This window comes from Cyanistes caeruleus, chromosome 8, assembly GCF_971803275.1.
Source record: "Cyanistes caeruleus chromosome 8, bCyaCae1.hap1.1, whole genome shotgun sequence".
Taxonomy (NCBI): Eukaryota; Metazoa; Chordata; class Aves; order Passeriformes; family Paridae; genus Cyanistes; species Cyanistes caeruleus.
Window position 1 is genome coordinate 18,066,571 of NC_141708.1, and position 26,138 is coordinate 18,092,708.

Below are 26,138 nucleotides of genomic sequence, written 5' to 3' on the forward strand. Positions count from 1 at the left end.
TTAAATGTACTGTCCAAACTATATGGAACTCGAAAAGATATGAAATCAGTACCAAACTGCCTTAAGCTCCCCAGAGAGGCAGCAGAAGCAACAGGAATAAGGCTGAATTTCAAAATCAGGTCATCTTGGTTGAATAAAAGCAAAATATTTTTAGTAGACTTAAAAGCAGCATTGTGGACTAAGGAGAAATAAACAGCTGTAATCCTGTAGGACAAAGCAATGGGGTTAAGCCCTGGTTCTTATTACCTACTGCCCAAGAGTCTTGAAGTTTTGATTTTGTTGTTTTGTTGTGGTTTTTTTAAATAAAAGCGCTGTCATACTTGCCCCATTTGAAAAACAGGGAAACTGAGGCATGGGGTAGTGGGATGATTTGAATCAAAACATTCTGGAGCAAGTTTCCTTGTGCCTAAGTAGAAATGAGGAGACAGCCAGAAGTGCCTAAGGAGGAAATTAAGAGATAACCCAGTGACATGACAGGAGATTTATAGTGCTACATTTTCTACTTGAGACAAGAACTGGTTAATAGAATCAGGTTTTTCTACATGATCCAAACCTGTTGTGTTTTTTTTTTGATTCTCAACATATGTTGCTGTAGCAGCTCAGTAATGCAGAAGTTCTGCCTGAAAAAAAATGCTTCCTCCTTATATGATACTGTACATATTGTCATGGAAATTGTCCTCATTTCCCCCGAGCACACTTTAAATAACTCGAACAGCAGTGCTAATGAGCAGAAAGATATCTGCAATCCCCACCGTGCAACTTGACATACTTTATCCCACTCTGAATTCCCTTTGCTCATCTCTGAGCATTTTAAAGATCTGGTACAATAATTTGCTTTCTCTCTTTGGTCTGTTCATTTTGCTTTTAGCACTTGATAACAAAAGGTCAGCTTTGGCTGAAACCTTAGTGTTGCAGCTATGCCGTTTTTTACTGCCAAATATCTTAAGAAAAGCAAGTGTCTCCGAAAGGGTAAGTCATGATATTTTTGGTGTGTTTAGTGTTGTCTGTTTTGCTTTACATCACAGTAAAGGATTTATTTTGAATTAGCAAGCAGTGCTAATTCATATATTATGCTATTCATATACTGCCTGTCGTTTAGCACCAGGGTTTTTGTTATGCTGTGTTCAGTTTTGGTTCAAGATACGGTGTGTGTTATTATCTTGCATTTTACATTCAGAAAAGCCGACTAAGCGAGAGGATGCTTAACTCTTTAAATGTGGAGCATGTGTTTTGCACAGGGATGGAATCCTTGATGCAGAACAAAACAGCAACAGAGAATGTGTGTGTTTGTTTTTACAGATAAGTTTAGGTAAGCAGCTGAGTAATGGTCCACTATTTTTTTGTCCCTTTTGTACAAAAGGAGCATTTTATTTTCATTCTACACTGAAATAATAAAGTAAATGATACCTAATAAAGGAACAGCATATTTCCTCTTAAGCATCTTTCCTGTGTAGCAGTACCTGAGTGCATGGCTCCACAGAGATTTTCAGCTTGCTGTTGTGAGGTTCACTTTGTGAATTGCTGTGTGGGCTTTTTCAGGAAATATTGATTTTTCTCCAGGTATATGCAAAACTCTCCATGAGAGCAGTCTGCCTCTAGCATTGTAGAAATTGACAGTGTAGTAAACTCCCAATACACACATTGACTGTAAATTATTTTCTTCCTTTGCATGTGTCTTCATTGTGACACTGGTTGTTCAGCTAGCAGTCCAGATGTGGGGTTTGCATAAAGGTGAATGGCAGTGATTTTGTCTGTCTGGGACATGCATTAATTCCAGAACATCTGAGGAATCTGACTTGCTCACCTGGCTAATGTTATATATATATTACTTGGCATTTATGTATGTATGTGTTTACTTAGTATGTGCATTTCTCCAATTCCTTTTTTGAATATGAATTTTTTCTAAGGGATATGTGCAAATGAGAACTGTATAGGTTTTCATCACTGGTGTAAAGCCGAGGAAAATATTTTGGAAAAAAGTTAAAGAAAACAAATTTGCATTACCTTTGTGTTTTCTTCTGGGTTCCTATTTTAAAATGGGATTGCACAAGAACTAGCAATTGAGATGTGATAATTTAGTTAAGCTGACCTGTAGGTGCTGGTTCCAACTATTTAGTATTTTGTTTAATTGAATGTGTGCATGTGTACACAAATTTACACAATAATTCAGAAATTCTTAAGGATAGAATTGTCTCAGTAAAGCTTTTATTAGATAAAAGGAAAAATATTGTAACTGGATTATTAATTTTATTGCGTTAATTTATTTTATAGCATTTTGTGGTATATGTGTACGTATAAATGCTACCTTACAAGGGGGCATAGGATGATTTTTTCTCATCTCCTGGGGGCACCCAGCTGTCCAGTGCTTCGTTCCCTTATAGTATGTGCCAGAGTAGCAATGTATTTCTAGGCAGGGGCTGAGGAAAGGTGCCTGCCATAGCGGTGTCCAAGCTGCAGGGAGGGGCTGATGGTACGGCCAGGAGATGTTAAGGCTGGGCCTTTTAGGGACAACTGAGGGATATTCAGGGAACAGCTGCCAGTTGTACGCTTAATGAGTCACTACCAGCAGGAAAATTGCCAGCCTACCGAGCTGAGGGTGTTTTCTCTTGGAGTTTGTTTCCGCCAAAATCTATCTGATATGTGAAATCCATCAAACTGTCCAGAATGCCTCCTGAATCAGGTCTGCTGGCAGGATAGGGATCCTGATTCCTTCTGGTGCCCTCTCTGCTGTATCCTTTCTCTTCTTGCTTCCAGGACATTCTAGGAAGGGCAGTGCTAAAGCAGTGTGTGTCTGAGTGGGAAATGCTGAGGTAGCTGAGCTGTTTAGTATCAGGCTGTTGTTAATCTTGCTTTGAAGAAGCTGGACAGAGAACAGCTTTTGAACCACTTCCCATCCAGGTACTTAAGGCAATTCCCTTTAACTCCCTTTAAGAAAGCACTTAATTTGCAGAGGGCTTTACTGTTATCTGAATACGGACATATTCCCAGTAAGTAAATGTGGTTGTTCAAAGTCGTTAAACGATTAGAGTGCCCAAGGCATAGCATCAAAAATGTGGTTGCACAAAAACTGTAGTAGCCACAGGCTCCAGTTACAGATCTGACCTTGATGCTCTCTGTATCTCTGAACAGGGAAGGAGCAAGCCATTACTTTGTGATCTGTGGTCTCTTTCCCACAGGTTCAGATGGTCTAGGGACAGAAGCTGGGCTATGGACAAGTTCATTGCCAGAAATATTGGTTGACTGGGAAACAAAACTCCCAGGTAACTGCTCCTGGTTTGGCCTTGAGAGGGAACTTGCCCAGATTAATGCAGGAAGTGGTCAGCAGAGATAGGAACTGGAAACTGATTCTACAAAGTCTTATAGCCTGAAATCCCAGGAAGTGCAGGATTTTGTGTCTTAGCTGTTTTGTACCAGGTTATAGCTGAAGCCTGTTTCTTTCCAAGTGAGATTATTCTCACAATGCACCATTTTATCTCCTCACTAGTATGCCAGGCCACACTGTGTTTCTAATTAATTCTCTATTTGTTTTTGTGGAGGCTGCAAGGGTTTCCAGACATGACTGAAATGAAACAGCCAGTTTCAAGGTGCAGTGTTCTCTCTTGCTGTGTATCCTTTGCTATGCAGACTGTTGAGCCCATGGAGACTTCCTGTAGGTCTCATTTGGTCATACACCTTACCCTACTCATACCCTCTGTAAAACTTGCAGCAACGACAGATTCTGGATTCTAAAATTCCTTTGTTTTTCCTATTATCAGTTTTAACCTCCCTCAAACTCCTATCGGTTACATCCACACACACACCTTAAGGCGTTAAAACAATGAAACTCCGTAGCCTATTGTTAAAACCTTTAGTTTTCTCATGTATTTTTTTGTTTTGTTTTGTTTTCTTTGGCCATTCCCTGAGTACTGTCTCAGTGCTACTTGAAACTGGGCTATAAAATGTTGTATACTCATAATTGTCTTGTGATCTGGCAAGTTGTTGTCAATTTTTCACTTATGTCTTCATTTCTAGTGGACAAAAAAGAAAGTTTCTGCTTCAGGAAAGCCTTTCCACTTTAATTCAAAAGAATTTAATAATTAATGTTTTATTGCCAAGTGGTCCTTACTTTTCTGCAGCTGTAGGTTTACAGGACTTCAAAGCTGGATGATTAAGGTGCAGTTTTAGTTTGTAGCCAGGCAAGCCAAACAATCTGAACTTCAAAGGAGGGGAGTGTTCTTTAATGTTGTGGGCTCACCCTTTGTGTTCAGTAAATGGAACTGCTGGGGAAAATGCCATGTGCAGCAGACAAGTGATGTGGCTGCCACTCCTGGGAGGGGGTCTGCTGGCTGTTGCCTGAGAAGAGCAGCCCATGCCCAGCAACCTCAGGATATTTGATGGCTGACAGTTAGGTCATTTTTGCATGGTGTCGACCTACAAGACTTTCAGCTTTGCTTTTTTTAGTGTTTTTACAGCTTCTGTGTCTGAGGACCTCCAAGGCTGGTCATGCTAAATGCAGGATTTGAACCTGAGCTCTGTTATCTCTGCTGCTTCGTTTTGTCTGATTGTTTTCCTCCTCTGATTTGCTCACAGGGTGGATGGTTTTATACACATTATGAAAGCTGAGAAAGGCTATCCTGGCAGAAGGAAGCATTCAATCCATACAATACTATGAATTGAGGGGAGTAAGTTACAGGACTGGAAATGAAGATGCTCTGCATCTATGGCAGTCAAGTTGAAAAGGGGCCACTGTGATTTTGCTCTTCTGTTACTACTTTGTGCAGTTAACCAAACTGTGCATCTCCAGTTCAATATAGCAGTAGTAGAGAGGAAAAAGGAGCTAGATAGTCATCATGAGATGGACCTGCAAACTGTGGTAGTGTGTGACTTTTCTTTCAACACTGAAGCTCAAGCAATGTGACCTAACCCTTTGTGTTTTATTAAACTCCTTATTGCACTTACCTGGTGGATGCTCCAGTTCAGAAAGTAGAGCAAAAGCCTCATGATGAGGCAGGAAAAGGTATGGATAATTCTTACTTCTTCAACTGGGGTGTTATTTTCTAAGCCTGTTTCCTTGACTAGAAAGCAGTGTTTAAAATTCCCTACATATAAATGAGTTCCATAGGTTGGGAAGGCAGCAAGGTGTAAGTGTGCAAAGGTGATACCCCATGGTGTCTGAGATCAAAGCAAGGTGCTTGGGTGTAGAGATGAGTCCACAGTCAGTCTGGATCCTGACTGTACACTTGACTGTTTGGAGTTGTTGGAGCCCCCAGGAAACAGTGTGCTGGACTCCATGGGCTAGGAGATATGAAAGGAGCTGGCAGGACACCCCAGAGACATGTCTGTTGTTCAGTAAATGACTTGAAAAGCCATGTGGCTCTAGTGCAAATCTCCCTCATCAGTATGAAAATCTGAGTGAAACTGGGGCTTTATCCAATCAGTATCTAGGCTTTTGTGGGATCTGGGCCACTGTCTCCACAGGGCTCTGGGATTCAGCAGCCAGAGAGGCCAGTGCTGCCAAGAATCGTAGTGCTCTAGAGGCACACAACTACTTGCTGTCCAACACTGCGCTGCCTCTCAGTGACCCATGTGCACACTGCTGAGAGTGGTGACTTCAGCTCCCCAGTTAAAGCTCTCCAAAGAGAAGAGGTGCCTGGCAACCTCTGGAGCTGCTGAGCAAAGGAGCAGCTTTGTGAGACACAGTACACTCCAAATTCCTGATATGGCTTTCCTGAGAGCACTGCTTTGATGAGAAAATGGCCTCCTTTCCTCTCCCATCCTGTGCTGGGAGAATAATCTTCATGCTGTTCAAATTTTTTTGTTTCATTCTTTGCCTTCTAGGGCTGACACTACCTTTGCAGTTCCACACAACCAACCCTCTAAACAGTATTCCTTGCTTTATGAGAATAAACCTGGGTTGCCCAGATGCAGTAGTTGGGTTTTTCATAATGTCTCTGCTAGATGATAGCCAGTATCATACTAGAAATCATTTAGTGTCTCTGTATCTCAGTTCCCCACTAGTATGTAGGAATTTCTCATTGTGACATTCAAAGGATTTTTTGTTAAATACAGAGAAGGCGTTTCTCCACTCATGCACAATATAACCTTAGAAAGTAATTTCACTCTCTGTGCCTGTTCTCCCAAAACACTCATGTTTAATTCTATGTGAAAAGTGTATTCTGGCAGTGGAGAATAAATTATTTTTAGTATCTTTTAATTTATTTGTGAATAGCTAAAGTATACACTGAAATAATTTCTGTTTTCATATACTTGCCATAAGATTGGTTTGCAGTTACTGTTGTGTGACTATTCCATATTTGAGAAAGGCCATCCAAGCTGTGTTGGACTAGACTAGATGAAGCTGATCTTAGGATAAAGAGTATGGTATAAAGAGTTCTTTTAACTGTTGGCTTCCTGGGAATTGGCCTTCCTGATATATATATATACATATATATACATATATATATGTGTATATATATTTATATATACTCAAAGACGGGACTAGAATATCTGAAAACAGGAGCATTTGAGGCTTAGAAAGGCTTGGATTTGCATTTAGAAATCTGCTCCTTCATTATGATCATTATAAGCATGTAATGCTCTCCCAATTAGGTATCTGGATCACCTAACTGGTGAACTTAAATTAAACAAGGCAAGAGAATTGAAATCTCTCTGGAAGGCTGGAGAAGCTGTGTCTGTTTGATAAATGCTTGCAGATTTGCTTCAGAGACCATGGATTGAGTTTTCACTGAGAGGTAACTGGCAGAGACCAGACTTTCAAGACAATAGTTTACTGCTGTCTTGGGTTTCTGCTTTCACAGTATTAGCATGATGCAAAGGAACATTCTATGTCTTTAATGCTAGAGCACTGAAACTGGCTGCAGTGACAAGCCATACAAGCTTATAGCCCTGTTATTTTTCTCTATGTTTTAGATGTGTAACCCCTTTTAGGGACTTTCAAACTCATCTGATTCCTCTTCATTTAAAACAACATAGAAGAGAAGAGTAGGGGGCACTTGCTATGCTCCCCTCATTCCCTCTGTTACCTGACTGGGTCTCTGACAAATCATGAAGCCATCAGTAATTTTTTTTTCCAGCCTTGCAGACCATTAACCCAAATGGTTCTTCGATTTCCAAACCATGTCCTCCCAGCCCCCTGTGTACCACAGCTTCACTATAGATACATAATTAATTATTTGGAAAGCTGCTGTTTTAATGTAATATTAAACAGGCAGCAGCTCATCAGGTGTCCCCAAGGTAAGGAAGGCAGCATGCTGCTGGCAGCAGCTGCTGCCTTTAGGCTTATCAAGATTCCTTTGTTTTGAAACAGCAGCTGGAAGGCTTTTTAATACATGACCTTGTCATTGGCTGAGCAGATCCTGGTTTCTGGCTCTTATTCTGCCTTTGACTACAAAGACAAATTCTCGTAATACATTCTGCCTGCAATGGCTGCATACAGTTCTGTGCTCTCAAGAAAGGAGCAGGATGAGGAGAAAGAGGAGGCTCACGAGGCAGATATCGTGCCCTATTTCCTCCCTGCATTTTTCTTAGTGGACCAGCCAGGCTCAGAGAATCCGTGCAGCAGCTCAACTTATGTCAGCATTTTCAGAATGGGCTTTCTGCTTCTATAAGCATAAAAATACACAAATATATTTCCTATAGAGGGCATTCCAAATAGTAAGGGTGATATTCTGCTGGTCTTATGCAAGTTCTGGTTCTCTGTGGCCTAAATCTGTGTAATTAGATTTAATTTATGTTGTTTATACTACTGGCAGAATCAGCTCAAATGGCAATGCTGGCATTTCTATTTGAGTAGTATATCACAAGGAGCATTGAGCAAGGCTTTTTAGTTCTTAGGAATAAGAACTTCATCTTCTGTATTTGACCATCATAAAATGCATTGATGGCCAGTTTTCCCCAGAATATGTGGGTCTTAAAATGGCCATGTGTAAGCTGCATGTGCAGTGTTTCTTGTTCTAGAGATAACTGAGGTGTAGTTACAGAGTTTGGCAGCCCAGTGTGGTCATCCATGCACCAAATATGCTCTCGCACCAGGAGAAAGTTGCTCTATTACACTGGATCGCTGTACATACCTGTGTTAGCCTTCAGGACTTCTGGGGCAGGCTCCAGTGAGTTGTAATGTCTCCTGAGTATTTGTCTCCTTTCTGTGCTCCTTTGTGGAAATTCTTTTATTTTCCCTTGGTAATAAAGAGACTGTCTTTCTAGGACTGTGACCTAGCTCTGATCAGTAGCCTTTGCTTGAAACACAGCAGACCTGTAAACTCTCAAATATTGTAAGATTGTTTAAAGGACATTTTGGAAACATGGCATAGCCCTCAGTCGGTGTCAGTGTGCTTTGCTGAGAGACTGTGAGTGCTGGTATAGTGGAGAGGAAGCTGCTGACACAGGTTTTCACGTACAAGGATTTCCCTTTTGCTGGCCAGCTGTTCTGGATGAGGACTATCAGGACAGAACATGTAGACTACAGCGCTTTTCAGATTTAGGAAGACCAGGGAAAGTTCAAGGACTGCTGTCACTTCACTGGGGTTTGCCCTAGCCCAAAAGTACTGAGCTGTCCCAGAAGGAATGTTGTACCAGGTTGGAAGCTGTTGTTTGGAAGAGTGACAGCTCAGTGGCTGATTGGCTTGGTGCTGGTGAACTTTCTGCACTGTGGGAGAGGAAGCTTGCACAGTAATGCTTCAGGCAGTTCTGCTGTGAGGAATGGATGAAAACTGAATAGTCCCAAACCCTAAATCGTCCTTCTGCGAGCAGTCTGCTTGAACTGTGAGCTCTAAGGTTATACACCTGAGCTTTACTCTCTGCCTCTGCAACTCAAAGGTGACTGTGTCAGCTTGTCAGATGAGACAGTACCTATGTGCAGGCCTTTGGCCTGTGATGGAGACACAGTTGTCAGGATGGGTTGCAGTGGGAGGGTACATCTGTGTGTAATATTGGCAGAAAATGTTTCAAGACAGAACTCTCACTGGAAAATCCAGTCAGAAACATTCTGTGCAACATTCCCTTGAACTCCAGTGGGAACAAGGCCACCAGCTGAAGGCATTTCTCAGGATGAGTTGTTGTTTACCTAACAGGTTTTTTAATTTCTTGTTTAAATTTGATCTAAACCAGCATGTTTCTGAAAAGTGAAGTTATATCAGTAATAATTAACTACTTCAAAGGAACTTCTGTGGGTGTTCTGATAATGCTGTTAACTGGGAGGAGTTTGTTCATTGCCAGTGAGTGGACAGAATTAGAATTGGTGTTTCTAAGCATTGTTCTGGTAGCAGTTCACTGACAGCTGTCCTAAAGCACAAAGAATTGAGGCTCAGCTTTTTGCATTGCCCAGCCTGGAGTCCTTTAGGCACCCACAGTTGTGTTCTGAGTGGCTGCAGTGCTGGGCCCGAGTGACAAACATGTACTTCCCATTTTTCCCAAGGACCATTGTTGTGACAGCGAAGAATGCTGCATACTATGCAGTCATGCTTAGAAGATTCACTGATCACTCAATGCATAGCCAAATACAGGAGGAGACTGCTGTAAAACTGTTAGTCTGTGCAAACTGTAGCAGTGCTACAGACTTGGATCAGAATATCCCTGAGCTCTTAAGTTTGGATGTGGATCAGCAGTACTTCCATCTGCATTGTCTCATCATTAGTATTGGCAAGGTTTCCTCAAACTTGTCAACATTTTGCCAAAGGCCTACAGTATATATGCTTTCGCATTTCAGTCCTTTTTCTGTGTTAATGTGACAAATAGCTTTGCTTTTTGTAAAAACAAAGTCTGCAACTGTTGGGTCCTTAATGATAGTCCATTAATTTGCTGCTGCCAAAACTGTGCTTGTAAAGCTTCAGTTACTTTACTAAAGAAGATAATAATGTTCGTAATTGGTTGGCTTGAATTTCTGCAGTACTCTGTATTCAGTCTAGAGAGAATCAGTCTTTACAGGCTCAGCTAAAAGCTCTGGCTTCTGCAGCCTAAGCTTTACCAGTGGATGGCTTCTTTTCCATTCTCCTTAGTTCAAGGTTCAGAGCACTGGCTAAGATGGGAGACATACAGTCTTTTAAAAATAGTGAGGATGTCTTTAGTTTCATAGTGGATTAAGTGCAGGAGAAAGAAAAAATAGGCTTATGAGTGGCAAGGTGGAGGGAAAAGGTGGTTGTAGAGAGATGTATTCATAAGGCATGAACCACTTCATTCCTGTCATGGAGCAGACCTGGCAAACGTGAGTACAACAGTTCAGGAGAAGTGCAGAAGTTGGATATTATCTCTCCAATATGAAATCATTAAAAAAGATAGATAAGAAGTCACTATCCATATGTTATGGTAAGCAATTTCTTTTCAAAATATAAAAAATTCCTTGACTTTTGTTTTGGTGTGAAAGATTTGAAGAAATTTATGAGAATTAGAAAATTACTTGTGGTTGCATGGTAATGCATAAAAATTATCCAGTCATTTTCATTCAGATTTTTCAAAGCATGAAGTATCATCATCTTTGGTCAGGAAGGAATTTCCTCCCTTATAATAGCATGTAAACATAACCACAGTTGGAATATATAATTTGATACATTCTTCAGAAGTGTTGAGCACTTGCTGCTTTGGAGAACCACATGGAACCATATGGCCTGTTTTGCACAGCTGTGCTACTATTTTTTGAGTCTTTCATACATATATTTGTAACTTCTTTTTTGTATCCTCAAATTAAATTGCCTTAATTTAGATGTCTCCTGCAATGTGCCTTGTACAGACAGACACAGCTCCTTCCAGCTGGCCTAAACTGCCTCCTTGTGAGTGTATGGCTTCTGCTGGCCTGAGAAAAAATTCATTTCCTCTCCTTTAAAATCAGAGGTTAAAATCAGTGAAATGACTGTAGGCACATAGTCCAGGCAGTTCCAAACCATCACCATAAAGGACTGGGCTCATTATAACTCTCTAGATCTGAAATACACCAAGGAAATACAGTAAGGGTTAGTTTTCTGGAGTGGAAGAAAAGAGGGTAAGGGAAAACAGCTTACTGCTGGTATGGGGCTGTCTGCAGAATGTGCTGGGGGAAAAAAAATCTTGCTCTCCCTTGTCATTCCCACTTAGTATCACCAGGTGTTCTTCCATGTGGGGATGAAATTACTTCTTTCCCTCCTTACCCCCTCCAGGACACCTGTAGAGAGGGGTAGAAAATGTCCTGTTGTTATTGTAAGACAGACACATCATGAGGTGAACAGCTCCTTGAGAGCTGGTGACATGTCAGACAGATTCTAAAGAAAAGGTTTGTAAGTTCTGGAGCACAAGTGTGTGTAAATGGAAAGAGCTGAACTGCAACTATGCCCAGGCTCGCAACGCTTTCAGATTCTTTTTCATTAGGAGCTCTGGCAAGGAAAACAGTGTTAGCATTGGCAGAGGCAACACTATACCCTAAATTTTTGTTCTTTGTCAGTAGATACTGCTGTAAGAGGCAGTGAAGTGCCATTGCACTGTGGGAGCTCCACCTAAGAAGCCTGTCTGTTATGATGCAGGCTTTCAATTGAACATGTTCAATTTCCACAGTAACCTCCTATCAGGAAACATTACTTGAGTAGAGAGCCAGAAGGGTTTAAAGTAGTCTAACTCCTGAGGCATCTTTGGACATGATTAGAATATCTGGAATTCACACTTGGGATGGAACATGCAAGTTGCAACAAAGGTGAAGTGGTGTCAAGCAGCTCCTAGAAATTGCTGGTGGAGTAGTTGTTCCTCATGTTGATTACTGTTGATTGACTCCTCTTTGCAGTCCTCCTTGCTGGCCTCCTAAACTAGCTTGTGACCATGTTGGAAAGTTTTCATCCCTTGCTGCTAGCTAGTAGAAGCCGATAACAAAGCAGTTAAAATACAGCTTGTTTATAGGGTACCGTACAGCGTTGGGGGCACATTTCACAAACTCCTGAAACCTCTGTATTTGGGGAGGCAGTGTGATCATTGTTAGTGTCTGTTCCCTTTACGGAGCAAAGTAGTTGTGGGCAGAAGGTAGAAGGATTGGTGCCTGAGCTGTGCTAGTATAAGGGAGATGCTGTGTCCTTGGAAAAAAAATTGTACTCAGTTGCATGTTATGCCTGAGCTCATCTGAACTCTAAATATTGGGCTGCTGCAGTAGAAGTGGCCTTTCCTCCATTGTGAAGTCACTTCAGCCAACCTAAGCTGTACTTCGTGGCCACAGTGAGCAGCATCTCCCAGGCAGCATAGTAGTAGTCTCTTTGCTGAAACTGCAAATAAGTGAAACCAGGGAGACATGATTGTATGGATGTACTAGTACCATAAATATGCTTTTAATGCTAGAAATATAACTTAAAAATTGCTGAGCCTTTTTTACTGAAATTTGGGGAAGTTCAGACAAGGGCAGATAAAGCACATTAAGGAAAAATCATCTCAATTAGACCCAAACATTACACAGCACTGAACTCATGTAAGCAGGTTTTACAAGCTGAAGTTCAAGGTGAGTTATGTGCAGTTCTACTTACTTTTCCTTGAAGTAATAATAAGTACTTCAAGTAATACTTGAAGTTATTTTTCTCCCTTCCTCTTATCCTGCATCTTTTATTTTCCTGCTTGCTATGGTTCCTGGAGTGTGACATCACCAACTAGCATTTGGCCTGCCTGGAATGTGGGTTTTGTTTATTTCCAAGGCATTGCTTTATTTGAAGTGGTTGGTAGTCTTAAACAGTTCTTCATTTTAATTAATAGATAAAAGTCTAGAGTAATAAGGTCACATGAATTATCAAGAAAGACATCTCCAGTCAGAATTGTCAAGCTAGCCAGACACAGGTTTTATGCACAACAGGCCAAAGATTTAGTTTCATCTTCATTTCTTTCATACAGTTTTAGTAATCCCACACTTGATCCTGACAACTGACACAGTTCACTAGCCTTAGGTTTATAAGGGTTTTCTGTAGTCCATGTACCAGTACAGAGAATCTTTATTAGTGACTGTTCATGTTAAATCTTGTCAGATGTTTTTGCATAAAAAACCACAGTTCTGAGGTCTCATCTCTTTGTTGGTGCATTTTTAAAGCAGTTTAATGGCTTCTGAAGCCACAGAAGGCATGGGAGGGGAGAAGAGATCACAGGGCCTTTGGATTGCTTAATAGATGGCAGTGGCTTTAGAGCATTTGCCTGCTTTTTCTTTATTCTCTGGGATGAGGTCTAAGATACAATATCGACAAACCATTTACAGACTCATCAAAATCCACTGTAGTGATTTTGACTTGAAAATTTGATCAACTTCTGTAATTGCCATGGAATTTGGTGAAATAAAAAGTGCTTTAGGAAATTAGGCATTTAATATTTGACTGGGAAGTCAATGAGATTTTAGTGCATGCTTGTAAATCCTGCCCTAAGAAAATGTGAATGTATCAGTTTGAGCTGAACTTCCTCATTACAATAAAATTTTCTCGTTGACCCAACCAAATGAATATTGAATGTTAAAATCCCCCTAAGCTCCTTCCAATCTGTAGAAATTAAGTACCTTTCACCTACAAAGGTGCCTGTTTCTTTAGGAAAAAATGCCATTATGTTGTCCATTAGAACTGTGACACAGTGAATGGATTTTGATTCAAAGCTTGTTTCTTTCATTTGCATTCCACATGATAGTAAATTCTTGTGCTTTTTTTTTTTTGTTAATTTTGTTTGCTTTTTAAAATACGATTGCGTATTTACTCAGCTCCAAATCAACTTCCAACTCATATATTCCATATATTGATAGATGGGCAGATACAAATAAAAAAATCCTGGCAAGCAGGCATCACTATTTACTGTTTAATTCCTCACAAATCATACCCACACTGGGAAATCCCCAGCTTTCCTCATTTTTATCTCACTCCTTGACTGCTTCAAATTTTGCTTGCTGTTTTTTCTGTTCTCAGGCAGCCTAAATGGACCATTTCAAGATGAGTTTCATACTCACAACAAATTTCCCCTTTTATGAAAGAGTAATTCTGGAAAAAAAACCCCAAAAAAACCCCACAACAACAACAAAAAAACCCCAAAACAACAACAAAACAACAAAAAAAACCCAGAAAAAGCAGTGAAGTTAAACTGGTGCTGATGGCAGGTTAACCCAGGATTCAGCTGTAACAGACAGGGTCTATCTGCAGCATTCAGACTCTTGAAAACCTTTGGTTGAGGTAGAAAGTGCTCAGGGTAGAGGTTCAGCATTAGCTGGAATCAAAGGTAAGAAGACTGAGGAAATGGAATTAGGTTTCAAGTGTCTATTCAAAGCATTCTTCATGAACTTCCACTTACTCATTGATACTTCTTTCGTCTTTTGATCCAAAGATCAAGACTGATTTTCTTTGTTTTTTTTTTCGTGCTGTGCAAAAAAAGACTCCCTCTAACAGAGCTGCCCTTATTCTTGACAAAATTAATCTCCTGATTTTTCCCCTTCTTTCATTATCAGGGAGATCTTTGAGCCCCAAATTCTGATACTCACCTTAAAGTCAATCATAAAGACCAGGTCAGGAAAGATGAATCATTGCAATTGTTCTTCTCAGCAGCGAGTGCTGATTTTTGACCATTTGTCAAGATCTTTGTTGCTGCTTGTCTGCAATCAAAGGCTTCCTGTCACTACTTGCTGTAGCACTGAAGGCAGACACGTCAGCTGGGCGCTGTGATTCTCACCAGCCACCCTTCCCCAGTCCAGCCCTGAGCTGCAGGTCACCTCCCGCAGCAGCAGCACCTGCGCACGGCCAGCTGGATTTCACTCTCGCTGAAAATGCTGCAGCTGCTGTCCACACCAAAGCAGTGCAAAAATGTCAACAAACATGTCAATGTGTACACATACACAAGTTGCTGTAGTGGTGTAGCTTCTCAGGAGGCTCGTATAAGGGCAGGACACAAGCACATCAGTAAGGGGAATGATGCAAGAAATGGGTGAAAGGCAAGCCAGAAGAGGGAGGTGGGAGTAAAAGAAGTTACCTAAACAAAGAGAAACTGTCAACTTCAGAACGCAACAGCTGCGTTGCTTGAATAGATAGAAGTTCCTTCTTTCACATGCAGTGAGGTAGTCTCATCTCCCATGCAGAAGTCCAGTCCTGTTCCCCCTGAATTTCTCTTCCATACAGGCAAAGGGGATCTAAAGCTTGGCTTCACAAGTGATCTTAAGAAGGTTAAGCTTGAATGAGGTTCAAGGCAAACAAAAAATTCAAGCTTTTCCTCATAGGAAAGAGCTGTATAAAGGCAGAGAATGCAGCCTGTCTGCGGCAGGTTCTTTGAACAGGAGCGCAGGGCAGGACTAGTAAATGTAACAAAATGATACCTTATGTTTCACACATTCCAGTGAATCTTTACCTGTCTAAAGATGGTAAAAAACCCCAAAAATTCAGTAAGCAGGGCCTTGAAGAGTAGGTTGTGACTCCTGCTGCACCCCATCTCACCTTTAGCAAGATTTAGTCCCAGTGCTTCTGCATTTAACGTTCTCTTGTGTGGGGCACGGGGGAAAAGCTGAAAGGAGAATCAGTTCTAAGGATTGGGAGGTGGGCATTACTCTGTGACTGCTGCCATTAGCAGGTCATGGCTCCCAGGCTATATGAAATGAAGAAACTGTGAGTGCAGGCAGAGGAGAGCAGTTCTGCCAGCTTGAGTTAGTCTGGTCCTGGAGAAGAAAGCATTTGTACACTGGAGCTAAACTGTTCCCTCCAGGCAAAGATACCTACAGGGTATGTAAAGCACTTTGACAAAGGCACCTTGGGGCAGGGGCAGCAAAGATTTCAAGTCAGCTGGGACCTGCAGCTGTTTTGAGGGAGAGCAACAGCCAAGCAAGTTTTTTAATCCTCCTAAGCTCTTACATTTACTGTATATGCTGACATGGTTGCCATCACCTTTCCCACTCTTCAAGTTGTTTGGTTTCTGTATACCTGGATGAGAGGCAAGTAGAGCTGCCAGCTTGCTTCATAGATAAGGATGAAATCCAGTGCATCTTGCCCAGCATACAGCAACAAGAAGCCTGCAGCAGGTGACAGAACACAGGATCCCCTGGTCACAGGCTAATGCTAAAGCAGATGGACTATTCATCCCCAGAGTTAAGCCCCCTGTCCCTGACACATCTTTTGAGATATTTGAACTCTGTTTGTGTTTGCAGTTATTTCATCTCTGGTCTGGAGATGAAAGTAGCTTTGAGCAGAAGGACTGGAGTGTCTGCCCATGGGCAATCCTGAGCTACACAGGGTTTGTCTCTGTGGCCCAGTCTTGCTTATATGGAAAGATGAGTGAGACATTCTGTTCAAGGGTATGAAAAAGCCTTGTCTGTGTTTAAAATCATCAGCAGAGTGCTCTTCTGCATCATGGTGCTGAGTAGCCAGACACCCTGTTTGATTCACACCGTAGAAGCAGAGCTTGTGTGCTTCAGGATTAGAGCTTAGCATCAACCACAATAAGGGCTGGAGCTTCTGCAATGGCAGAGAAGAGGTGTGAATCCAGCAGCTGAATATGAACTTCATCCTGTTTTGAGAGACAAAACTAAAATTCTGTCCCTAAGTGTTTCTGGGCAGGAAGCTTTGAAATCATTTTCCTAAAACAGTTCCTAAAGTCTAGTACATTTGAGTTGATACAGCGTTGCTTTTCCAATTCAAACCTGAAATCCATTATAGGATCCTGCTTTGTGTCTGAGCCCATAGAAGAAATCATCTGTGAGTTACAGGTAATATTCTAGACTTGTAAGAAGTTTCTTGTGACATTGTTTCCTTGGGCTGTTTGTTTGTTTGTTGTGGAGGTTGTTGGGTTTTTCTGTTTGCTTGTTTTTTTAAGAAGATCTAGGTGTTTGAATTTGGCTCTTTCTCATTCTTGTGACTACCAAAACTGAAAAGGTATTGAATGTAGAGAGATGTATCTGAACTCTGCCTTTTAGTAAGCCCTAATTTTTCTGCTTGATGCCTCAAGGATGTAGTGGAAGGAATCAGCCAAGTGTATAAAGAAATATGAGTAAAAGGTTATTAAAAACTAAAAATGTTTACAGGTGGGTCTCCGTGTTCTGATGCTGCATAGTCACATTGTGCTAACATAAGAAGCAATTCTGAAGTTCATTCTTATTTCTAAGCTGGTATTTGTGTGTGGAGCTGCCTTCATTTGCTTGTACTTACATGTCCAGTTACTACTGACTCTCCCACAGGCAGATTGTAGGGTCATGACCTTGCTCCTATTTCAAGTTTCAGTGGGGAAAGGCAAGCATGGAGGAACTATGTGTAGTCTTGGGTAGAATCTCAGGTCTGGTGTGTACAGAAATCTTTTTTTCCTACCCAGTTTTTGATTTTTGCAGATTCAAGTAGAAGTATAAATGTTTCAGTTTTTTTCACTTTAAATGCTTGCATGAAAGCTGTCTATGAAGGTTTAGAAAGCAGCTGGCTGGTCCAAAGCAACATCTTAGGGGAAGGGGACTTGTCTTAAGGGACACTTATCAGGTGCCTCTGATATAGTGATTCCTTGAGAAGATGCTGATGCCAGTTTTGCAGAAGTCCAGTAAGTCATCTCCATCCTCTGCTCATTGTGCTTCTTATGGCAATCTTGCTATGGGTTAGTGCAGCTAATTCCACTAAATTTAAAGTTTGTGATTAATTCTAAGATAAGCTTCTGGTCTCTTCTTGCCCTTGATGGTTTGGGTGGGCAAGAGCTCAGCTGACCCCTTTAAACTCAAGAACAAACTGTATTTTTACCTTGACCAAACTCAGTGGTTTGCTGGTGGTGGGACCCATACAGTAAATGTCTTTTAGAGGCAGTTTCATTCCTTTGAAGAATGATGGCCTAGCTTGAGCTCAGGCTATCTGCCAAATGCCACATCCTGAAAGCCGTTTCTGATGTGTATTGAGGGCCGTGGAAAGCCTTTTTCAATCGTATATCCTATGAAACATTTGGTTTTGAAAAAGGGTGTGTCAGTAGGTCTGCTGGGTAAGGTGTAAGAATTATACTTCATGACCTCTGCTTTTCCAGCATGAGTATGTTGGTAAGAGATTTAGACAATGACAGTAATTTCAGACTGCAGTTTCCTGGGCAGACAGTTTTGTATACAAAGGATGAAGTATGTCATCCTTGCAGTGGAATATGGTGGGACATTGATCTGTTCAGATGCCTGCATCCTAGCCTTGAGCTAGAGAGCTGTTCTCTTTATATACCTTAAGGAATATGAATAATTCAGCAAATTAAAAAGTGGGAGACTGTCCAAGAGGATTTGGGCACATGTAGGGGCAAAGCATCATGGCTTTTGTTTCTTAAGCTGCATGACTAGTCCCTGGTGGCTGTTGTTTCTCCTCTTTACTGAAAGATTGCCTCAGTTTCCCAGTTTAGTGAATTGCTTCTCGGAGAACCATAAAATATTTCCCAATGCATCTCATTTTTCCACTTCTGCTTTGCAAATCAATAAATGTTCCATGAGTGTGTCAAGGCAAGAAAACAATTAATAGCAAGAAAAAGTACTTCCTTGGCTTGCAGGCAGCTCCCAGCTTGCTTCTCTCCCCAGATTAGCAAGGATTTAAGAAGCACATGTTCTGTGTATGCTAAATCAGCTCTGCAGAAACCACAGCATACCATCATCCTGCTCTTATCTCTGAATTCCATGGGCAGATAATCTCAGCTGCTCAGCACAGGCTGGCAGCTTTAGCTTGCCAGTAGGTGCTGAAAGCCATGTAAGCGTGGAAATGACAGTGACACACAGCTCAGATGCTATCTCTGTAGCAAGGCCACAGGCAGTTTCCATGGTGATGGAGAAGCTCCAGGCCTTTGGGGATGCAGCTGCTGAATTGGACAGGATCAGTAGCCTTTTCATACAGAGGCTGTTCTAATAAAGCTTTTATGTGTTTATGTGGCACTCACTCGGTTGTATCCAGCTCTGGAACATAAAATGAAGGATGAGGGGAAGATTTCAATTGTTAGAGTGCTGACCTAAAAATGAAACAAGAAAATCAGGGTCAAAATGTTTCACGTATTGGAGTATCCACATTTTTTTTTTTGTGACAGCTTGATATTCTTGTCAGTGCCTTTCTGAGATATTACACACCAATGTGTAGTAATAGCTCCTAAAGTTTTTACATCAAGTGGAAGTGTCAGAATCACGCCCCCATCTCTTAACTTTCTTCTGAATTGGATCCAAAATCAGAATGGGTCTCTTTGTATTGAGACTATAAATATCCCAGAGGCTTGGGGAAAGTGGATGATCTTGTGACTTCTACCTCTGAAGCATTTTCAAGTGTCTTACATGTCACTTGGTCCCTCTTTTGGGTAAAAATCTCTCAATACCTCAGCACAGGTATGTGGAATTAATTTCTTTTCCTATAGAGTCTTGCCACCTGTACCTTTGCTTTTCTTATTGCTGAGACAGCAGATACAACATCTCCAAGTTTCCTTACACTGGAAATGCATATTTTGCATTTCTGCTTTGACCTTCTATCAACCTGTGCTCTGTGGGTGCTGCAGCACATCAGCAGGAATTGTCTGAAAAGCTGCTCAATTCAAATAATAATTGTGTTACTTTGACCAAGGTTTTTGGTGGTGTTAAACTTTGGTTGCTCTCTTCTGAAGAGGATACTAAAAGAGATTTGTATTCTGTCTTTCAGGTGGTGCAGGGGACCGGGAAAAGATGCCTGTCAATCATGAGGCTTTCCTGCTCATGGCTAATTCCCAGAATGAAATGGAAGATTGGGTGAAAGCCATCCGACGGGTTATATGGGCTCCATTTGGTGGAGGTATTGCAAATAGCTCAAATGCACATAAATTAAAACATTTGCCTCAAGGTAAAACATATTCTTGTGATACTAGGATATGTGTAACACTGTAAAATCACTGAGATGTCTAGATAAGCTCTTGATTGTCTGAAGTGTTTTGAAGCAAAAGATGGGGTTAATTTTTTTTATTTTTATTTTGTTAGGAGATGGACAGGAATGAAAGGGGAGTGCACATCCACAGTATATAACTGTCTCAGTCAGAAATGGGAGGTAGTAACAAACATACCACTATTGTCAGTATTCTTTAGAGCAAAAATATTCTGTGGACCTTATGGGAATGAAGGATTCTGTCCAGTTATCTCAATTTTCTTTCATAAGGGCAGATGCCCATCTTGAACATCCATATAGCCAGAGACAACAGAACTTTAATTAAAGTTAGTGTAGGGCCCAGTTGAGAAGGCAAAGCTTCCACAGGCTTCAATGGGGGTGTAGCCTGAGGAAGAACAGGGTCAGGCTGAGTGAACTCCTGTGGGGTAATAGAGCTGTTGACAATCCCTGTAGTTAAAATAAACAAAACATCCAGACTTTCATTGTTGATATTATACCACAATCTTTGAATTCTCGAGTCAGCAGATAAGATAGAAGTTGTTTTTCTGGCTTAGCATAGAGCACAGGCTCACAGATGTTTTCTTCTGGTTTTGGTGTTGATGACAGCACCTACTGGCCTGGTATTGGACACTGTGTTTGAGGTGACTTGGGTACTATTGATGGAGTTCATGCAAATAGTGCTATCATATGCAGATGGTGCTGTTGACCCCTTTTGAGAGGAACAGATAAAAAAGTGCCAGATAAGGGTTAGGTAATACAATTACTCTTGCTGAAATGAAGTTTTCCAGGATCTAGAGAGGAAAAACTGTCCTTGCTATATTAAGGAGACCCAGTGTTTGTTAGTCACTTTTGTCCTGGGTTTGGTTTTTTTGTTTGGTTGTTGGTTGGTTGGTTGGTTTGTTTCAAATGACTCTTGAAATTTGGAGTCTCTGGGTAGCAGCATTCGGTTTGTCTGGAGGAGATAAAATCTCTACTGATGTGATTTTTTTTCCAAGGTCCTTCACTTAGCAGATGGGGTGTAGGTACAAAAGTTAGCTTGTGTCTGAGCTGAGGTTACATGTGGTGCTGTTGTGCTGTGGGCAGAAAAAGCCCACTTTGCTAGTAGAAAGCTGTTCTACCAGAATTTCTCCTCAAACATGAGTATGTGCTTCTTTTGCTTCCCCTCTGAATTCCAGTCCACAGTGAAGGGTCTTTTAGACTGAGGTCAGTGCAGGTCCTCCATCAGAAGTCTCACAATTTCAGAGCTGGTATTTCTGTAGCTGTTTGTAATTGACCTTAGTGTGTATTGTATAACTTTGCAATGTACATTCAAGAAATACTGTGAGGAAAAAGGGGACATTCAGTCATGATAAATGGTGTACTCTCTAGCAATATTCATCTTTAGGGCATGATATTGTCAGCAGTGCTGGCTTCACATTTTGTTTGTGTTTGGTCAGTCTCTTGAAGGAGTTTCAAAAAAAAATCTTTAAGTGTTAAAATAATAAATAATTTTAAATCCTAATATTTTAAAAACAGAAACTTGAGAATGGCATGAGGGTAGTGATGGATTTCCCTTTTTTGTTTCTTTGTTTCTTTTTTGGGGATAGTATTGTCTTAATTAGTTAGCTAAGTTTCTTTACCTTTGAATTTCTCTGCAAAGTGGTCAGATAATACTTTGGTCTTTTCTTTAAATGAGGCAGATACTCTTATATTGATTCCAGGAACTGGAGCTTTATGAGGCATTAAAAACATGAAGTAATGAGAATGTGGAAGAAAGGCAGCACAGGGGAGATTAGAGCAGTGCAGGGGGGAATACAGCAGCTTCTGTTTGTTGCTATTTCTACATCCTGCAGACTTGATCTGGTTCAGTGATCAAAGTTCAGTGATCAGTAAAGGCTGCATTGGCTGTTGGTGAGAGCCAGCTGAAGTGCTGTAGAGAGAAGCACTGGTGTTTGCAGAGTTGGAAAGAGTTGCAGCTGTGGATCAATGTTTTTTCTCTACCTGTGGATAAAACTGGCCAAGGACATGGGTACATGCTGGGCAGTCGGTCAAGCCTGAGCTCTCTGCCCTAATACTCAAATGCATTAGCCTGAAGCTAGCTTGATTATGCCAGCTTTGTAGTCCAAGCTGCAAGAGCAGATTCTTACGTTGTGGCCACTTCTCTGAGATGGTGAAGTGCCAGCCACTGTCAGGAGTAGTCTTCTACCCCTCAGTGTGCTCCACCAGGCTTCATTCTGCTGATACTGGTGGTCAGGAGTTGTGCGGTAGGAAACGACCTGGCAGGAAATAAAAGGGGGGAGGATTAATTGGTAGGTAGATTGGTTCCTTGGCCCTGCTAACCATGCAGCTGCAACCCCAGTAATTCCAGCACAATGCAGGCAATGGGGAGATGTGATGGCATGGAGAGGGGCAGGCTGCTGCATTGACTGCAACCCACACAAAAATTGGCTTAAAGAAAGCATGGTGATGCATCCTCAGTTCCTTTGCACTTCAGAAAGAATGTATAGGAATGCAAATAACTGGGAAACAGTAAAGATATTCAAACTGTTGTTCCCAAATGTTTTTTAGCCACTTTGGGGAAATGATCAAATCTGCACCTTCTCTATCATAATCAGAGCACGACAGTTTCTCTGAGTGAAATTCCAGCTTAAATCAAACGTGGGAGGACAATAAACATAGCTGTCTCTGTTTTAATGGAATAATTTGAACTCTGCTTTGCCACCACCACTAATTTGAGAGCCAAGTCTTATCTATCAACACTTTTTAATATATTAAGCTAAAGGGAGGAGTTAAAAAGCAGGCTTTATTATTATTAATATGCAAATATACAGCCTTGGAGAAGGTTGATATGGTGCAAAAATGAATTATGCCAAGATAAAAGAGGAGGCTTAACCACACTTTAATCTTTGCTGATGTATTGAAGAAACATAAATATAAAAAGGTTGAAGGTACATTCTTATGTGTTGGTGTGGGCATATGAACTGTGCTTAAAGGTGAACAGAAAGGCTTCTTAAAATAAAACAGAAAACTCCCCAAAGCTGCTAAGGATTACAAATTACTGATAGAAGACACAGTCAGGTTTAAAAGCCTTATGGAATGTATTCTTTGAAATACGCTTCAAATGTGCCCTTAAAATAATATTGTGGAGTTCCTAAGTCTTTTGAAGAAGAGCTGTCTTGTTTATAGGAAAAATAATCTCTAACAAGTTTCCTTGACTCCTAGACTCATGAATTCTTGAGTCTAGTATATCTCATTTAGAGCAGAAGAATTTGTAAACTGAGATTTGAGAGCACACCATACACTTTGATTGTCTTAAAGAAAGAAGTTTGTCACGCTGACTTGATAAAAGTGAGTTTTGGAGCACATTCTGAGAGAGGGTGGTTGAAACTGTTTTCTGTGATCCTTCTTACCTCTGTGGCAAATTTTGCTCGAAGTTTACATCACTAAAAGCTTATCTTGAGAGTCCCTCTTTGTCCTACAGTTGTGCTGTTCAGTGGCTGCTCATTAATATGAAGTGCTTGTAGCAGTGCCACAGTGCTAAATCAAAGGGTTTGTGGCCATAGGCTTAGGTGAGAATGACTTTGCTCTCACCCTTCCCAAGCTGGATGCATTGAAAGTGTTTGATGCAGCTGGGGGAGAGAGGTGGTCTTGCTCTGTACAAGTGTGGTGGGAGTGTACTTCTAGTCTGAGGAGGTACACCCACTGCAAGGAAGTTCCATTTCGTGTGCCTCCTCATTTCTGTCTTATGTCAGCCGTAAAACAGAGTTTGTCTAGGACTGAATTTCTGCCTGTGAGATACAAATCCTAAACTTTTTGGTTCCTGAGTTGAATGTCAGGTGGCATAATTCTCTCACAGCTCAGAACACAACCAGCACAGCATGGGGACAGAAGAGCTCTGCATTAACCTTGATTTATGTTTGTGTTTGTTTTCTTCTGTTTACATATTCTGTCTTGCCATGAGCAGTTCCTCGCTTCTCTGCCAGAAATACATGTCTCAGCCCCTCTCTTTCTCCATTACTTTATCCTAATTTCTCCTCCTCCTCATCCCAAACTTTCATCAGTTACTTGTGATGGAGGGGAGGTGAAGCAGTTGGAAGGGAAGTGTTTCCCTTAGGCAAACATGAAGCGTTTTACCCTGTAACAAAATACTTGTGTTGCCAGAGTGTCATGAATAGTTTTTCTACTTAGGAGGAATAGTCGCTGTTAAACTGGTGGGGTCTGAAGAAATGTCCACTGAGGAAGCTGTCCTCCTGTCATTAATTTCAGACATCTTTCCCATAGAGATAAACCATGATGTGTGGATTCTTTATTTTTCTGACAAAAAGCATGTCACAGAATGTGGTTTTTTTTTGGAACCAGGGCCTTGTGAAATGATGTCTTGTATTAGGGGAGAGCTGAAAGATGTGGGACAAGGTATCTGAGGAGTAATTTAATTCCTGGCTCAATTTCCTTATGGGTAATGGAAGATTAGCCCTGCATAGGGCTAATTAAGAATCCTGCTTTAGATGAGTAAATGTCTCTGAGATAATATCTGCAGGAGAGCAAACATGGATGTTTTGGAGGGTCAGATAATGATATTAGTTGCATGTCCACCAGGATGCCAAACTATTTAGGAGCTAGGATATGACATTATGTTTTGGGAGTCTTGCGTTGTGATTTTTAACACCTGTAAGATGGGAATTTTCCAGTAAGAGAAGCCATGTCAGTGAATTTAAGATGCTAAAATACCACTGAGGAGGTATTGAAGAGGAGTGGGGAGGTGACTTCTGTAATTTGCCCAGTCTGAAGACAGAGAGGTGGTTTCTGCTCCCTTTCTTGTTTGTGGGCTCCTGCAGAGTGACAGCCTCAACTAGGATTCCTGACTGGGTCAGGAGGAGCCTCTTCAGGATGTCTCAGGGTGGGCATCCCTTGTGCAGGCACCCCAGGTGTGTGGGGAGTGGTGCTGAGTGTTTGTTGTGCCTGATACCTGGTGTTATCTCTGCACAGAGATAGCTGGCGCCTGATGCAGCTTATCAGTGTTTGCTCTTGCTGTTGTCTAATGCTGGGAGATGGGCCCAGCCAGGGGAAGAGGAAGAGAAAGATGATGGGGGCTGTGAGGTCAGGTGTCTGCCCAGGACTAAGGGATGCCTGAGTCATCTAAGATGCAAGGAGGTGCTGGGTTAGCCCTGCCCCCAGGCAGAAGTGTCACAAATGGTACACCTGCAGATATGGAAACTAAGATACGGTAACTAAAGTAAGCTGGGAGTGGATCTTACTGTCAGAACTTACATTACATTACATTACAACAGAGAATGTTTTAAGATCTGTTTCTGAGACCTGATTAAGTTCTTTCCTTCCTAATGTATCTCAGATATATCTGAGGCTTCTATTACTGCTGTATGACCAATGTATTTTACCATCATCTTACAGCCTTGAGGTAGGGAAAGGCAACTGTCCTCATTTTTTGTTAAGGAGGGATCTGACATATTGAGCAATAGGATGACTTGCCTGAGGTGACAATGACTATCTGTAAAAGAACCACTCTGACGGCATCATTCTGCAAGGCACATAGAAAGATTACACCCATGGACCTTGACTATAGGCACTTGTTTGGAAGAATGCTGTGGGATATGATCCTGGAGAGAAGGGGGGGCCGGGAGATCTCATGGATTTTCAAGGATTATTTCCTTCAATCTCAAGAAACTGAGTAAAGGTAGCAGAGATTGCATGGATGAACAAGATGCTTTTGACAAAGTTCATGAGCTAAAAAGGAAGCATAGAAGTAGAAGCAGGGGACAGGTGATTCCTCCTAAGAGGAGGAATACAGAGAAATTTCTGATTCATGCAGGAATGGACTAAAGAAGGCTAAAGCAATCTGGAATTGAATCTGGCAAGGGATGTGAAGGCCAGTGCTGGAGCCAATACTGTTTAACAGCTTTGTCAATGACCTGGGTAATGGGACAGAGTACAACCCCAGCAAGCTTGTAGATGATGTTGGGAGGACTGATCGGTGCATCAGATGATTGTGTCATCATCTAGGGGCTCTCAACAGGGTGAAGCAAGGAGTGAGCAGGAACCCAATGAAGTTCAACAGAGAGTAATGCAAAGTCCTGCACCTGCAGATGATGAATGTAGGCAACAGTGTATGTGGGGAGCTAACTGACTGGAAAGCATCTTTGCAGAGAAGAGCTGGAATGTTCTTGTGCAAGTTGAACATGAGCCAGCAATGCACCCTTGTGGCCAGCAAATTCCTGGGCTGCTCTAGGAAGAGTACTGCCAGCAGGTTCAGGGAAGTGAGCCTTCACCTCGGCACAAGTAATTAAAACATCTTTTGTGCTTTGTCCATTTCTGGTCCACCTGGGACAGGAAGGCCATGGGATTACTGGAGTGACTCAAGTGAAAGGCCTCTCAAATGATTAAAGGATTATG

The 26,138-nt window shown here is 41.5% G+C and overlaps 1 protein-coding gene across 20 annotated transcripts in view; it reads left to right on the forward strand.

Annotated features, from left to right (window-relative positions):
* Positions 1-26,138, forward strand: part of ARHGAP22 (Rho GTPase activating protein 22) — a 146,584-nt gene that overhangs the window by 85,251 nt on the left and 35,195 nt on the right. For 11 of the 20 annotated variants that reach the window (XR_015290052.1, XM_086900400.1, XM_086900403.1 and 8 more), the window contains one exon: positions 19,536-19,664. Coding sequence is in view for 17 of the 20 variants with exons in the window: in XM_086900400.1 (XP_086756526.1) it covers positions 19,536-19,664 (129 nt within the window). In the remaining 3 variants the exon portion in view is untranslated. Of the gene's footprint in view, positions 1-625; positions 970-19,535; positions 19,713-26,138 lie in introns of those variants that run through there. The other 9 variants (XR_015290050.1, XM_086900398.1, XM_086900397.1 and 6 more) reach the window with 3 other exon arrangements.